Here is a 16,105-nt window from a genome sequence, read left to right on the forward strand (position 1 = left end):
GAGCCTTTTTAGAGGTGGGTTAACCTTTCATAGTAAGCAAAAAGTTTCCTAGATGCTTGTGATTGTATCAACCTTTGTGGCATCTTTAGAAATAATTAAATAAAATGATAAACATAATTAGTCACAAAAGGTTCAATTTCAAACACAGCCTCCCAAGGAGATCAGCAATGAGCTTTCAAAGTCAAAGTCAAAGTCTGCTTTATTGTCAATTTCTTCACATGTCAAGACATACAAAGAGATCGAAATTACGTTTCCCACTATCCCATGGTGGAGACTAGACATATTTTACCAATTAGGTCCACAGACAAACATAACATTCAAGTAAACAATATAAAAAGTAAATAAGAAGGCACATACAATGAAGAAATAAGAGCAGCAAAATTTGGGTTGAAATTGTGCACACAATAGACAGTCAATATAATAGTGCAAAAGTCAGGCCAATAAATGGCTGAGGTAGTTCTGTTTGACCTAAGTATGCAAGTGGCATAGTGGTGCAAGTTATGTAAGAGCAGCAGAAGTGTGTTGAGAAGTGTTTTCAGGACAACAACAACAAGTTGCAAAGTGTGCAAGTGTACAAGTGGAGTAGTGCAAGGTAGCCATTGTGGATCCAAAGTCCAGGATGTTTTATGTAGCTGAGGGTGGAGAGAGTTCAGCATCCTAACAGCCTGGTGTATGAAGCTGTTGGTGAGTCTGGTGGTGCGGGAGCGCAGGCTTCTGTACCTCTTCCCAGAGGGCAGTAGATCAAACAAATTGTGAGCGGAGTGACTTGCATCACTCACAATTGTGGTCGCCTTGTGGGTAAGGTGGGAGGTGTAAATGTCACTATGTGTTCACTATGCGCTGCAGGGCTTTCCTGTTGTATTCAGTGCAGCTTCCGCCCCACACAGCGATACAGCTGGAGAGGATGCTCTCAATGGTGCCTCGGTAGAATGTGGTCATGATGGCTGGTGGAGCACTTGCTCGCCTGAGTTTCCGCAGGAAGTACAGGCGGCGCTGAGCTTTCTTCGCCAGTGATGCAGTGTTGGTGGTCCAGGAGAGGTCTTCACTGATGTGCACCCCCAGGAATTTGGTGCTGCTCACTCTCTCCACCACAGCACTGTCGATGGTCAGGGGCAGGTGTTGGGTGTGACCTCTCCGTAAGTCAACAACAATCTCCTTGGTCTTGCTGACGTTCAGCAGGAGGTTGTTGTCCCTGCACCACGTGGTCAGAAGGTCGACCTCTAACCTGTATTGAGTCTCGTCGCCCAGAGGAAGTCCAGTAGCCAGTTGCAGAGGTAGGTACTGAGTCCCAGTTTGCAGATGAGTTGTTGTGGTATTATGGTGTTGAATGCAGAACTGAAGTCTATAAACAGCAATCTCACATATGAGTCTCTTTTTTCCAGGTGGGTGAGGGCTGGGTGGAGGGCAGAGCAGATTGCATCCTCTGTGGACCGTTTGGCTCGGTATGCAAACTGGAAGGGGTCCAGGGTGGGGGGAGAATGGATTTTATGTGTGACATGACAAGCCGCTCAAAGCACTTCATGATGATGGGTGTCAGTGCCACGGGGCGGTAATCATTGAAGCAGGATGGAGCAGTTTTCTTCGGCACAGGTATGATGGTGGCAGCTTTGAAACATGATGGGACGATGGCTTGCTTCAGGGAAGTGTTAAATATGTCTGTGAAGACATCCTTAAGCTCCTCAGCGCAGTCCTTCAGCGCACGACCTGGGATGTTGTCTGGGCCTGTTGCTTTAAAGGGTGTTGATAGCAGCAAGTGTCCTCTTCAGGCTGTCGGCAGAGAGGCACAGGGGCTGCTCTGTGGAGGGGGAGGGGTCTCCTGTGGGCAAGTGCTGTTTTGTGCTTCAAAGCGAGCAAAGAAGCGGTTCAGGTCGTTGAGCAGAGGGATGTTGCTCTCACAGCTCTGTGGCGCGGGCTTGTAGTCCGTGATGGCCTGAATGCCCTGCCATAGGCTTTGTGCGTTCCTGCTGTCTTTGAAGTGGGTGGTTATCTTGTGAGTGTATTCCTTTTTTGCTTCCTTGATGCCACGGGACAGGTTGGCTCTCGCTGTTCTCTGTCTCTGGCCCTCAGCAGCCTGAGGACATCCCCTGTCAGCCATGGCTTCCAGTTAGCCCGAGTGATGATGTCTTTTGTGTGGGTCACATCATCAATGCACTTGGTGATGTAAGAGGTTACAGTGTGGGTATACTCCTCTATGTCTGTCTGGTTGTTGTAAGTGGCTGCCTGCTTATACATTTCCCAGTCTGTTGTGTCAAAGCAGTCTTGAAGAGCATCAGAGGCTCCCTCAGGCCACACTTTTACCTGCTTGCGAACCGGTTTGTTTGCTTTCACTCTTTGTCTGTATGCAGGCATTAGCATAACAGTGATATGGTCAGAAAGTCCAATGTGGGGGAGGGGGGTGGCTTTGTATGCTCCTTTGTGTGTAGTGTAGACCAGGTCCAGGATGTTGTCTCCTCTTGTTGGAAAATCAACATGCTGGTGTAGCTTTGGAAGAACAGTTTTAAGATCTGCATGGTTAAAATCTCCAGCGAAGATGGTGAAACCGTCTGGGTGTGCCGTCTGTTGTTCACTGAAAGCCTTTTACAGTTCACTAAGAGCAGTGTTCCTATCGTTGTTATTGTTGGTAGGCAGGATGTATACTGCGACTAGCAGAATCGCAGTAATTTCCCTGGATATTCTGTATTACTATTTGTTTATTCAAATGACATGTTCAAGAACCCTAACCTAACTTCAGAAGACAAGTTTCAATTAATTTAGTTTACTATAAACTTCCAAAAACATCTTCTTCTGTTCAAGCCTAACAATGGAATGATGCTTAACATCTAAATAACAAATCACATGGAATACAAATGCACTAACAACTTTGCCAATAAAACAGCTTGTAATATTATCCTATGACACCCCATAAAGTTGGATAATACAAAGCAAGGGATTTAAGACTGTTCGGCTTTACAAAATCTCCCCAGATCGTCCAGATTCCTTGGGCCACACTTGTGCATTCTCCTCTTTGACTCACCCCACTGTTTTCCTATGGAGTTTAGATCAGGGGACAGAGATGGCAATGTCCGAAGCATGATTTTGTGTTCAGCAAACAATATTTGTTTTTATCTGGACGTTTGTTTTGGTTCATTGACCTGATGAATGATCCAATCATGAACAACTTTTAGTGTCTTGGCAGAGATTGACAGATTTCCTTTGAAAATGTTCAGGCTTTTCTTGGAGTTCATGATACCATGCACCTTAATTAGGTTCCCGAGGCCTATCAGTCCCACAATAGCACAGCCCCTCCACCATAATTCTCATTAGGCATGGGGTTCTTTTCAGTATAATCATTATTATGACCGCCGCACAGCGAAGCGGCGGTCATATAGGTTTAGTCAGATTTTTTCTTTTTTCTTTTTTGCATGTCCAAATTTCCATCAAGGATTCCCGGGACACTGTAAGACTGGGGTACACAAAACTTGGTTGGCATGTAATCCCACATGGATAGCATGGAACCTCCTTTTTTCGTTTTGATCTGTAGCCCCCCCGCTGGACTGGACCCCCCGAAAGGAGGGTAGGGCAGACATAGTTTTCTGTGAATATCTCGAGAACCGTAGGGTTTAGGAGGACCATTTTTTTTGTATGGTGATCTCAAGGGCCCATTCCATAACCACTCATTTCATGTATAGCGCCACCTAGTTAAACACAAAAAAGTAAAAATGAGGTGTTGTAATCGCAGGTATCTGTGACCTAACAGTCAAAACTGCACGAAATTGGAAGTGTAGGATCATTATGACACCCTCTGAATGCACGCCAAGTTTCGTGGAATTCTGTTCATGGGGGGCCACACAATAAATTAATTTATGTTACTATACACCAACTGGCCTGTAGGTGGCCGGAGACAGTTTTCTGTGAATATCTCGAGAACCGTAGGGCCTAGGAGGTCCAACTTTTTTTTGTATGTTGGTCTTAAGGGGGCATGTCAACCTATCCCATTACCACTTATTTCATGTATAGTGCCACCTAGTTAAAAATTAAAAAGCAAAACATTAGGTGTTTTCATCACAATATCTCTGGCTGACATGGTCAAAACTGCACGAAATTGAAAGTGTAGGATCATTATGACACCCTCTGAATGCATGCCAAGTTTCGTGGACTTTCGTTCATGGGGGGCCTTACAATAAAATAATTTATGTGTACATTTAGTGACCGTACACCAACAAGGATACCCGGGACACTGAAAGACCGGGGTACACGAAACTTGGTGGTCATGTAACCCCACATGGATAGCATGGAACCATCGCTTTTCGTTTTGATCTGTAGCCCCCCCGCTGGACTGGACCCCCCAAAAGGAGGGTAAGGCAGACACAGTTTTCTGTGAATATGTTGAGAACCGTAGGGCCTAGGATGACCATTTTTTTGCGTATGTTTGCCTCCAGGGGTCATGTAAACCCATTCCATATGCACACATGTGCATAAACAGATACACACGCACACACATACACTGACAGTAATCATACGTATGACACATACTCACACAGTAGACATATATATGCATGCATGCACATGCACACACACAGGCATATAAACAGGCAAACACACATGCACATGCATGCACACACACACCCACACCCACACACATAAACTAAACATGTACACGCACACATGCACACAATTCAAGAATTTCTCAGAATTATGAACAGGCAAGATGGGGGTGGGGTTGTATAAAATGTATATTACATGTGAAATCTATGAACTAATCATGTTTTGGTACTTGTTGTCTAGCAGATACCAGTGAGAATTGAGTGTGCATAATGCAATTCACTGAGACAGTTAGAATCATATATGCCTTTCAGCGTGACTTATTTTTTTGGAAAACATGTGCTGGACTGGGCGGCGGTCATATTTTGTACCGCTCTGCGGTACATCTATTTCTATGTACGCCAAACGCACCTAAAGTGTTGCTAGCCCAAAGACAATCTGACAATAGACCACACTTCCAGACAAAGTCACTGTACCATTCAGTAACTCCTGCCATTTACATTGGTAATTAAATGACTGGACAGGCTTTTACCTGGCATGCCCACTTTTGAAGATTTTTTGGGGACTTGGTGACCCCAAGATGATACCTTTGTTTGTAACTCTCCAACAGTGGTTCATTCTTATGGAATTTTTTGCATATCTTACCATCCTCCATACTATACGTGGGGGCAAAATAACCATGGGTCCTTGTCCAAGCATGTTTGTCACATTTCCAGATAATTAGAACCTTAATCATCGTTTTAACTGTAAATATAGGCATTTTCAACAATGTACCTAGTTGTCATAGACATTCTTTGACTTACAAATGTCAATACACTTTCTTTTTATTTAAATTTAGTGTATTCTCTTGTCTTTCCGATGTTGAAAAAATTACTAGAGGATTTAGCCTCTATGTGACTATTTTCATACCATAGTGAAAAAGAACGTCATGAACTACTTCTGAAAGTTCACAGACACTCTGATTAACTTAAATAAATTAAAATTAGATAGGAAAAAGCTTCTGTTAGGTTTTGTATATAAGATTTTTCAGGGGTGCCAATAATTGTGAGCAATGTGCTTTAGATACAAATATTTCTTTATGAGATTTTCCTTTTTCTCAAAATAAATTTGCTTCCCTTCAAGGTTGGATTTTTCCTATTTTTTTCATTGTGAGATTACAATAAATCACCAACAGATTGTTTTTTATACTGGTTTCTAGTCAACTTTAACAGAGGTGCCAATAATTCTGGAGGGTACTGTATGTATTATTAAGGCATTGTTGTTCTAATGCATGTCTGTGGATCAATACTTGTAAGTAAATATTCACTTTTTGATTGTTCATTTAAGACTTACAACAGACTACTCCTGGAATAGAGAATAAAGACATATTGATATTTTATTTAAACTTAAATGTGAAATGAGGAATTGATCAAAACCAAAATTGATAAGCAGAATCAGAATCAACTCCATTTGTACGATACCAAACTCTACAAGCAGCTTTTAAAATGTACTGGAAAAAGAGTTGAGTACCAAAACTGTGGCCCATGTCAGTGTCCCTATAACACTTATCTCTCAGAAGAAAGGCCATCAGAGTTAATCTGGGCCCATATTCACAAAGGCTAAAAGTGACACTATTGTTTCACTTATTTTATTATTATTATTTTTTTGTTTCCAACATGAAGTGCCTTATGTCAGATCATCCTGAATACAGATTCAGATACAGACACAGCAGCACAGAAATATCAGTAAAAAGTATATTTACATGTAAATATTATCAGCATTGATGTTTTCGGTATTACAAGAACGATTACATGTCAGTGATTATCTAGTTGTGGTTGTTGGACGAAGTTGGTGGCTGGGCTGATTTGGCCCTATGTATTTTAAGGGCAAGTATTCTGGCTTATGAATGACTTCCATATCAATATAGGGCTGCAAGGCTTGCGGTATGCGTACACTTCCATCCTGGAGAAGGACAAAGAAGGGTCAATGCTCAATTAAAAATGCATTTATCAAGCCTGATCATTTAAATGTAAAAATGAAATGGTTACATACAGTACCAACACATGAATTGTTTGCAAAGCAAACTTTGAAAAGAGTAAACATGATATGGTATCAGAGCCGTAAGTTCTCTGGGTAACCCTTCCTTTTACAGTCCACTAATTACTAGATATTTATGTAGTAAGTACGTGATAAGTTTTATACTATTAGGTAATTACCACAGGTACCATGCGGGTAAGTACAGAAAAACTACATGTGAAATACTAAGAAACATCTAAACTATTACTAATAAATAACACAGCAATACTGGATAATTACTACAGGTAAGTACAGAAAAACTACAGAAACAAATACCAAGAAAAACTACCACTATTACCTATTAACTCCTACTAAGAACCATGTAGTTGTGAGCGGTTTAAGCTGGTAATAACTCAATATAGAACTGTGTTTTGAGAAATGAAAAAATCCTACCTACCCTATTCTGATGAGTCTCCAAAATAGCAATCATGATGCGGGGGATGGCACAGGCTGTGGCATTTACCTGGAATTAACACATAGTACATACACAGCAGAATGAATGTTCACAAAATTAAGAACAAGAGTCTTGCAGTCAAGTCTGCAACATCTTTGGCTGTGATCTGATAAAGGTTTAACTGCTGTTGGCTGCAATGTCAAATAATGTTCCTGCTTTCAAACAAAGGTATACTGTAAAAGCTATCCACTCACTGTGTGGGCATAGTGCAGACTGCCCCCCTCCCTCTCATAAAGAATGTTCAGTCTGCGACTTTGGTAGTCTGTGCAGTTGGAAGCACTGGAGATCTACACAAAACAGGATAGGATAAGAAAGTCACATTTCAAGTCATAAATGCAGTATTCCGGTATATACTGTAAATCTCAGCCGTTCCCAAACTTCTTTGTCCTCAGGCCCAGTCATGTCAGACTTTAGGGTTATAAGGCACATCCACACCGGCCCTCCTCTCCCATAAGGATAGCTACTGTACAATCAATAGAAATACATTATAATTACAGTGCATGAAAATGCACTGTTCTGTTATCTGAAGTCGTCTTCTTCTTCCCATCAAATTTCTGCGTCTAATTCAGCTTCAACCGTTTAACGTAGAAACTTCGTTCAATGAGGGATGTATTTTTCGTTTTTTGTAAACTTTATACTTTGAGATATTAACATAAAACTAGAACATGTAATTCCAGGGAATTACCATTGCATGTAAATGCAAAAAAGCTGCTGTTTATAACATTATATTACTTACAGTATGATTATTCAGATTACATATGTACAGTGGTACAGAAAACCACTTACTTGATTAGTTGTTAGCTTAGACTATATGACAGACAGTAAAAATAAATTGTTAATTCAATATTGATCAACATTCTTTGTTTTAATACAGCAGAATGATACTCAGAATACACTAATGAACACTTAACAACCAATGTAAGCTTGAAGTTAAAAAAAAAAATCACAGTTGTGTATATATACAGAACTTGATAATGCCAATCATATTATCCTAAGATCTATTTATCAGTGGTAATTCTGAAATGGCAGCAAGAGCTCGAGGTCTCAGTCAATTGTAATAGGTCACTTTTGATGGTGATACAGACTGAAGAATAAGATTCAGCCCTTCAAATGATCAGTTTTAGACAGAACTTAAGTTAGCATATTAATTTTCACACAGCACAGCTCAGGTCTAAAAACAGAGGTCTAACAGCACAGCTAAGTTTCACAGATGTCAGCACAGGTATAATTCAAATGTATGCATGCTTCATATAGTTATCGGCATAGTCCTCCTGCAACAATATAATACCAGAGACTTTCTAATGTGGAGTCACAGCACTCAAAAAATACTCCATAGAAATGCATGGGGCTAGTTTGTCACGCCAATATGGCCGTTGTCTACACATATCCCACCCCTTCCTCGGCAAAACGTCGACATGTGAATACGTTGAGCCAATCATGTGGTGTGATGTGAATACATTGAGCCAATCATATGGTGTGTTGTGAAGACATCGTGCCAATCATGTGTTGTGATCTCGCCGCTGGAGCAAGATTGGTGTCGCGAATCCTTGCGCACGCACAGTTCGACCCAAAGACTGTGCCCATAAAACATTGGTATATGGCCGTCGAGTGGAGGGACTTGCCTAAAAGGACTTTGATAATACTCAGAATGTCTCAGTGTAGATCTCAGATCTACGTCTCAGTATAGGTATGTGCAGATATGTTGAGATATGGTCACATGTTTTTAGGAATGAATGTTAGTGTTAATGTCAGCGATGTACAGTATGGTTGGCAGGATGTGCACACAGACAGGCACACACGTAATGTAACACATGGTCATCACCACACTGGTCTGGAACCTAAAAGACAAAAGCAAACAAGTTAGAGTTATACCAAAAACAAGGAATGTGTACAATTGTTCAATACAACTTAGATATTTAAGTGAGGTTGTTGCACCATAAATCTGTAATGGTAGTTAAATATACTAGCCTATAGTATTTCATTGCAAACAAAGCAACATTTTGTGTTTTATTCATTTAAATTTTCATAGTGTAATATCACCATTGCCATGGTCTCAAAACACTTAAAACAATATATTATTAAGGTTACAATACATATTAACGTTGATTAGGTGGGTTTCCTAACTTTCCTTACAAAATAAATATCAACGGATAGGGTAAGTGTTAACATTAACTATTCCCCTAACGTTAGAAGTACCGAGTTTGGCTACTTGTGACCTATCATTTCAAACATAGCCTATAGTACAGGCGCGTGCGGTCCATATGGGCAGGTGGGGCAACGAACTACCTGAAGCATCCTCCATAAAAGATAGTTCATCAGTAAATCATTGCTCCAAGTCTATTTTTAATAATGTGATTGCCACATTAATTATCTATAGTTTCTGTAGGCTTTCCAACTATTTTGGAAACAACTTTTGGATGATGGTGGCGATTCTCGTTGAGTTTAATGTGTCATGCAATGTTGGGGCAGGGCACCTCGACGACCGCATTCCTCCATATCGCATAACCCTGCCGGCTTCAATAAGGATTGCAATCCGCCTGAATCGTAAAGTAGTCTGCCCCATGGTCATATTCTAGAACTGCTCAAATTATTCCGCCAGTAGGCCTATTGTTTCATTTCAAGATGCAGAAATGGCGAGTAGCCTAGTGTTGCACCTGTTAACCGCGTTGAGTTTCTGTAAAAAAAAAAAAAAAAAAAAAAAAAAAAATTTGAGAGGTTGAAATTAGAAGATAAGTTAGCTAACCCTGGTGTCTTCCTTGGTTTAGTAGCTAGTGGATTTAATAGCATCTTTGGACAGCGCAAAAACGAGAAGGCAAAGGTGTTCAAAGGTATGGCCACATACTGCATTCAGAATGAGCTATATATATATATATATATATATATATATATATATATATATATATATATATATATATATATATATATATATATAGGCTAGATATAGCCTATAATATAGTTCTACAGTGAGTGGTAGTCAGACAATTATCCATGAGACCCAACTGTTTTGAGTTGCAGTTATAAAACCCAACTACTTAAAAATATTAGATAGTTAGCAGGCCAGACAGAACACAAAAAAATAGTTTTGTTTACCCATAGCAACAACGGTTGCTATGCTTCGCTGGTTTAACGTGATGAGAACGAGGCAAACTTAACTGATGGGTTACTGATCTACAATCCACTTACATTTCTGACTGACATGATTTAAGCATACAGCAAAGTCCTGTAAAATATGTAATTTTAATGTAGCCCAAAATTATATTTAAAAAGTCAGACACGACTTTCTGCCCTACCAAAATGTATGTTCACCGCACGCTACTGCTATAGTATATAGAATGCTTCATAACAATGTTTGACGACATAAATGAGTAAAATACCAAAAATGGGACCACTTACCTTGTCTGTAATTAGAGAAATGTGCCTCTGAATGAGAGTTTTACGAGCAAGTAAAGTATCACAGCAGGTGATAAGATGACATTCACAACCGATTCACAGCTCCAGTGGTAGAAAGATTGCAGTGTTTGATTGCTTTCAGCTGCAGGTCACATCATAATGCTAAAAGTTGCCGCCACGGTGGTCAATGTTAACTCTATGGGAATTTATTGCTCTTTTATTGTAAATATCTCAAAAAGTATAAAGTTCACAAATGTAAAAATTACATTGTACAATTGTCCGTTACAAGACCTTTGTAGGAGTGTTTGAATGACGTCAGCCGGTTCAGCGGTTTCAGTCGCATTAAACGTTGAATTTGGTCGGAAGAAGAATAATAAGAAGAACAGTGATAATAGTCAATTGCATTTACATGCAATGCAATAATTTAGCTATTTAAACTACTCAACTATTGAACTGTTCAGCCATTCCAACTGTCTTGTCATCAACTATGACTTGCATTTTCATGTAAGGGATAATGTATAGAACGCCGGTCATTATTGGGAAAATAAGTCCTGACAGGGCAAACTGGTCTTGTACCGCCCTGAAGGCATAGAAATCCCATTCATCAATGGAGCGGTCTACTTGCATTGTGAAGAGCCGTGTAATAAGCACTGGTAATTCCTCAGAATTACAGTTTTCTAGTTATTATTGTTGTTGTTGTTGTCGTCATCATTACTACTGTTATTATTACTGCCATTACAAACATGATGTGCCCATAGAACATTAGTAAAACATCCTCTGATGTGTATGTTTTGATTCTAATTGCCAAAGCTACTTTGTTTCATTGTGTCACTCAGCATTACTGTAAATGGAGAGAATGAACTCTTTGAAAACAAAAGTAGCCTATGATTATGCATATAGGCCTAGGCTTCACGAGGATTGAGAGACAGACTGCCCTACGCCACAGTGCGTGTTTTGCAGTGAGGTGTTATCTAACCAGTCTAATGTTGTTCTCTGTTTTTTTTTAGCATGAGAGCTCATAGACCAGTTGCACATTTTGTTATTTGCTATCATGTAGGGCGGTTAATTAAATATGCCTGGAATGCATCAATAGAATGTGTTACTTTTCGGATGGTGGGGGTACGCGAGCTGAGTCAGGATGTAGAAGGAGGTCCGCGGGAACAAAAGTTTGGGTACCTCTGGCCTAGACGGTTTTCAAAAATGGCCAGTGAGCAATGCATGCTGTAGCATTAAGAACTCATCTAAAACGTTTACAAATTAGATTAGGTCTTTTCTTGTTTATATTGTATAATATCATGGATAAAATGTCTCAGAGAAGGCAAAGAAATAAGGCCAATGTACAGATATCAGAATAGCAGACCTCCCCTTCTACTCAGAATCAATCAAAAAATCCAACTTCTGCCAACGTATTACCATCAATTCAACTCTGACAGCTTGGTGGAAAACAAACCAAATCACAAAATCATCACTAGCACTAAACAGGTACACCCCACTCTGGCACAATCCAGTGTTCACATTACAGAATAAATTATTATTATTTTTTTTTGTTCCAAATGTAAAGCACTTTGAGCTGCATTTTTGTATGAAAGGTGCTATACAAATAAAGGTTATTATTGTTATTATGGACAGGCAGTATCGAATGCTGATCTAAAACATAGCCATAAGTGGCGACAGGATTGTAGCAGTTGCAGCCACTGTAGCAGTTGCAACAAATGGTGGATTTAGAAGTGATAGTTGGGCAGCAGTGGAGTATGAATGTGTGTGCGTGAATGGGTGAATGTGAGGCAATGAAATTGTAAAATGCTTTGAGTGCTTGGAGGAGTGGAATAGCAGTATAAATATGCAGTTAATTTACCATTAGTTACAGAACATTACAATTGGAAGTTAGAGGAGAATTTGATTTGACAATTTATATAGAATCTGAGGAAATACATAGTGTGTGACCCATGCTGTTGCTGAAATATGAGTTAAATCAGAGGTATATGATATATGATATATAATATGAGCTAAACACTGCTGAGGCGCAATTTCAATGCTTCATGTGGCACCTCCTTTTGCCCAATTTGTTTTCATACTTAGTATATAGCTTTGATGTGCCAGAAAGAATAAGCCTATGAAGTTTCATTAAGATCTGCAATTTACACTGGGACATATGACTGCTGAAATTTGATTGGCTGTTAGTGGCCATTTTGAAGAGTGAGTTAATTGACTAGGCAGAACGATTACGCAGGCTTTTAAGTTTTTCAAACTGGTGAAATCTTGAATGGTCATTTTTGCAGGCTCGTGCAGCCTGAATTAGACTGATATAATTTAATAGCATTTATCCTGGCTGTAACGTTAAGATGAAGCAGGATATGAGTTTCACAATAGTGTTCATGATGGTAGACGTTGTTTAAATACTAGATGTACCACAGAGTGGTACAAAATATGACCGCCACCCAGTCCAGAACATTCTCTACACAAAAATAAATCATGCTTGTAATTTTGTCTCCTACTCCTTCCCCTACTTCTGTGTATGTAAATGAGTGTGTGCATAGCTTGTGTTTGTACATGTGTGCTTCTGTGTGTTCCTGCTTGCCTGCATGTGTGTGTGATTTTATGTGTGAGTGCGTGTGGGTGTGTTTATGTGTGTGTGTGTGTGTGTGTGTGTGTGCATGCGGGCGGGCATGCATATAGGTGTGTTTGTTTGTATGTGTGCGTGCGTGAGTGCGTGTATGCGTCTGTGCGTACGAATACGTGTATGCGTCTGTGCGTACGAGTACGTGTATGCGTCTGTGCGTACTTGTGTGTGTGTGTGTGTGTGTGTGTGCGCGTGCGTATATTAATATGTGTGTGTGTGTGTTGTGTGCTTGCATGCGTATGCGCACATTTGTGCGTTAAATACCACAAGTATGGTTTGGGAGACCTACGCACTTGAACGAAGTTTGTACGTTAAATGGTTTGAGCTAAATTATACATACAAATTTGGTTTCAGGAACTAGAAATTCAATTCCAAGGAATTACCAGTGCATACAAATGCAAAAAACAGAGATAGTTGCTAGGGTGCTGCTAGGGTAATCATAGTGGTTACTATGCTGGTTGCTAGGATAATCATGTCGGTTGCTAAGGTGGTTGACATTATGGTAGTGGTTGGTAGTGTTTTGCTAGGGTAGATATGGTGGCTGCTAGGCTAAATAATGCTGGTTGCTAAGGTTATGCTACTATGGCAGTTGATTGGATGACACTTTGGTAGTCATTGCTAGATTGTTGCTAGGGTACTTGAGAACTACTTACTACTGCTGCTAGGATACTTGAGAACTATATAACTGATTGTACCCCTGATTATTCAAAAGGCAAAAAGTCTACAGATTGACATATAGACCTCTCCAAAGCTGCCTCGTCCTGGCATCCAGGCCTCTATGTCATATTTCCTGTAGGCTGGGGGACCCAGCTCCTGAGTGGGCATATCAAGGACTCTGCAAGACCAACAATAGACACAAAAAGTTTGCATGGTGTCCTTTAAGTTCACACACACGAAAAATGAAAAATGGAGTTAATAAAGTAAGATAACCTAAAGTGGAGCTCAAGGGATGAAAAAATTTCTTTCTGGAGGGATACAAACTCCTGGAGCATCTGGGCACTCTCCTCTCCAGACTCATCAGCAGTCACCCCAAACATCTCCACCTGCACATATCTTGCTTATTATTTACACCTGTGACATGCTCTGTGCACACATCGATGCTCTATGAAGTGCATCATCTCCTTCACCTTGTTAAAGTGATGAACTCTGTAGAGGCCCCAGGTCTCTCTGCCAGTGTCAGTCTCTGCCCGATAACACGTGCTACTGCACACAGTTCTGCAATAAGATCCAATTCTGATTAAGTGGCTGAATAACTCTAGCTTTGGTGAATATCTGTCTTCACAACACCAGTGGTTTTTACCTGACCGGGAGGTCCTTCCAATTTACTGCATGATCCATGAAGTAGCCTGATAATCAAAATCAAATTATCTTTAAATAGTGAAAGAGAACAGAGCAGAGAAAATGTGACTGAGGCATAGAGGACCAACATGCCATCTGCCATCCTGGGTGCCTAGTCTGAACTGCCACTGACTGTGTAAAAAGACGGAGGTAATACCTGCAATGCCTACTTCTCCTGTGCCGGCCAGGTTGAGGTCAGGAAAGCGGGATTGGTCGAGGGAGTAGACCTGAGAGTGGTGGGAATAAGGGTGTATGCCACAGCCCTCCTGGAGAGAGGAGTAGTAGCATCTTTAAAACACTTCAATACATGTACTTTAGATTTTCTTAAAATCAGCAAGATATACAGGCAGCAAGATCTTATAGGCTATATTAGCCCTCCTACACAATCTGAACTATGGTCATAACATCTACATCTTATAAGTTATTCCCTGTTATATATTGTTCTTAAAGGATGTTATTTCTTTCTTGTTTGTCAAGCAATTCTATTATGTTTACATTCTTGTCTTTTCATAGTCATAGTTAGTAATAAGCAAAGCTATTGTACTGTTAACTTGTGCACTACCACCACTGCACACACTCTACCATAGCACCTTATAATGGCCATTGCATCATATGGTCAGTCCATACCTTTGTAATCACTTCACAAATTGTTACATTTCTGTGAGTGATGTTTATATATGTGAGATATATGTGTGTATGTTGTGTTATTGTTGTCTAAGCTACTGGATGCCTAAAATTTCCCTCGGGATGAATAAAGTATCTATCTATCTCTATCTGTCTATTGGCGAGTGCCCTTGTAATATTATTGATATATGTAAGTCGCTTTGGATAAAAGTGTTTGCTAAATTAATAAATATAATGTAAATATTCTAAATGTTTCATGTTGTGTGACCTTACACATTTTTATCAACTACTCGTGCAACTGTATTTAAGTAGGGAAAACGTTTTTGATTACTGCCATCTTCCTCCCTCTATGGCTACGTCTGAGCCCGCTAGCATAGCAACATGCTAACACATTCGCGCCGCGTATCAGAGCGTTTGAGTGCACGTACCGACACGGGAGAGGTATGACTCAACTTGTGAAAGTTAAGGTAAGAACATATATTACATTACATTACATTACATTACATTACATTACATTTGGCTGACGCATTTTGGCCAAAGCGACTAACAACATGGTAAACAGTTTAAGTTTTAGAGCAATTCTCAACAATTTTAGGACAATTTAAAAAACATTAGAGTACAGTAAGAATAAGTGCATCAGTGAGTGCTATTTTTTAACAGTTACGTGTCAGTTTAAGACGGCTGGTGAGTGCTAGGATCAGCAAGACTTGTTGTAAGTGTTGCTAAGAGAGGAGATGTTCTCTAAAGCAGTGTTTCCCAAAGTCTGGGTCGCGACCCACGGGTGGGTCGCAGGAGAATTTATTTGGGTCGCCAGCCCAGCACAATTTATGTTGTGTTATAGGTCTAACTGATACCATTTGTTATTTGATACCAGGAAAGTTAACAGTTTTCTATTAGGATGTAGTTTGTTAACTACCACAGTTACGGTTTTGTCATAAAAGCTCATGAAACTGGCGCATGAAACTGGCGGACGAACGCATCGCAGAGGGGGAGCCAGAGCATGGATATCTACCTCTCAAAATGAAACCGTTCTGTGGGGCGCCTGCCATGACCTGTACCTCGCAGTTGCAAACTGCAAGGGACATGAATCCGCCTATTTGCAC

General features: G+C 40.2%; 1 protein-coding gene across 2 annotated transcripts in view; it reads right to left on the reverse strand.

The window, feature by feature from the left end:
- Positions 1–5,868: 5,868 nt before the first annotated feature.
- The window catches only part of sars2 (seryl-tRNA synthetase 2, mitochondrial), a 54,208-nt gene continuing 43,971 nt past the window's right edge, over positions 5,869–16,105 (reverse strand). The window contains exons 8-15 of one of the 2 annotated variants that reach the window (XM_076281816.1): positions 14,536–14,644; positions 14,341–14,386; positions 14,168–14,255; positions 13,971–14,083; positions 13,782–13,875; positions 7,225–7,317; positions 6,974–7,039; positions 5,869–6,462 (exon numbers count right to left, since the gene is read on the reverse strand). In XM_076281816.1, the coding sequence (XP_076137931.1) occupies positions 6,322–6,462; positions 6,974–7,039; positions 7,225–7,317; positions 13,782–13,875; positions 13,971–14,083; positions 14,168–14,255; positions 14,341–14,386; positions 14,536–14,644 (750 nt within the window). In that variant the 3' untranslated portion in view covers positions 5,869–6,321. The remainder of the gene's footprint in view (positions 6,463–6,973; positions 7,040–7,224; positions 7,318–13,781; positions 13,876–13,970; positions 14,084–14,167; positions 14,256–14,340; positions 14,387–14,535; positions 14,645–16,105) is intronic. The other variant, XM_076281814.1, reaches the window with a different exon arrangement.

The sequence above is a fragment of the Alosa pseudoharengus genome, unplaced genomic scaffold (genome assembly GCF_046254945.1).
Source record: "Alosa pseudoharengus isolate Yale_2024_CS ecotype anadromous, Long Island Sound unplaced genomic scaffold, YU_APseudo_1.1 YU_APseudo_1.1_scf_13, whole genome shotgun sequence".
Taxonomy (NCBI): domain Eukaryota; kingdom Metazoa; phylum Chordata; class Actinopteri; order Clupeiformes; family Clupeidae; genus Alosa; species Alosa pseudoharengus.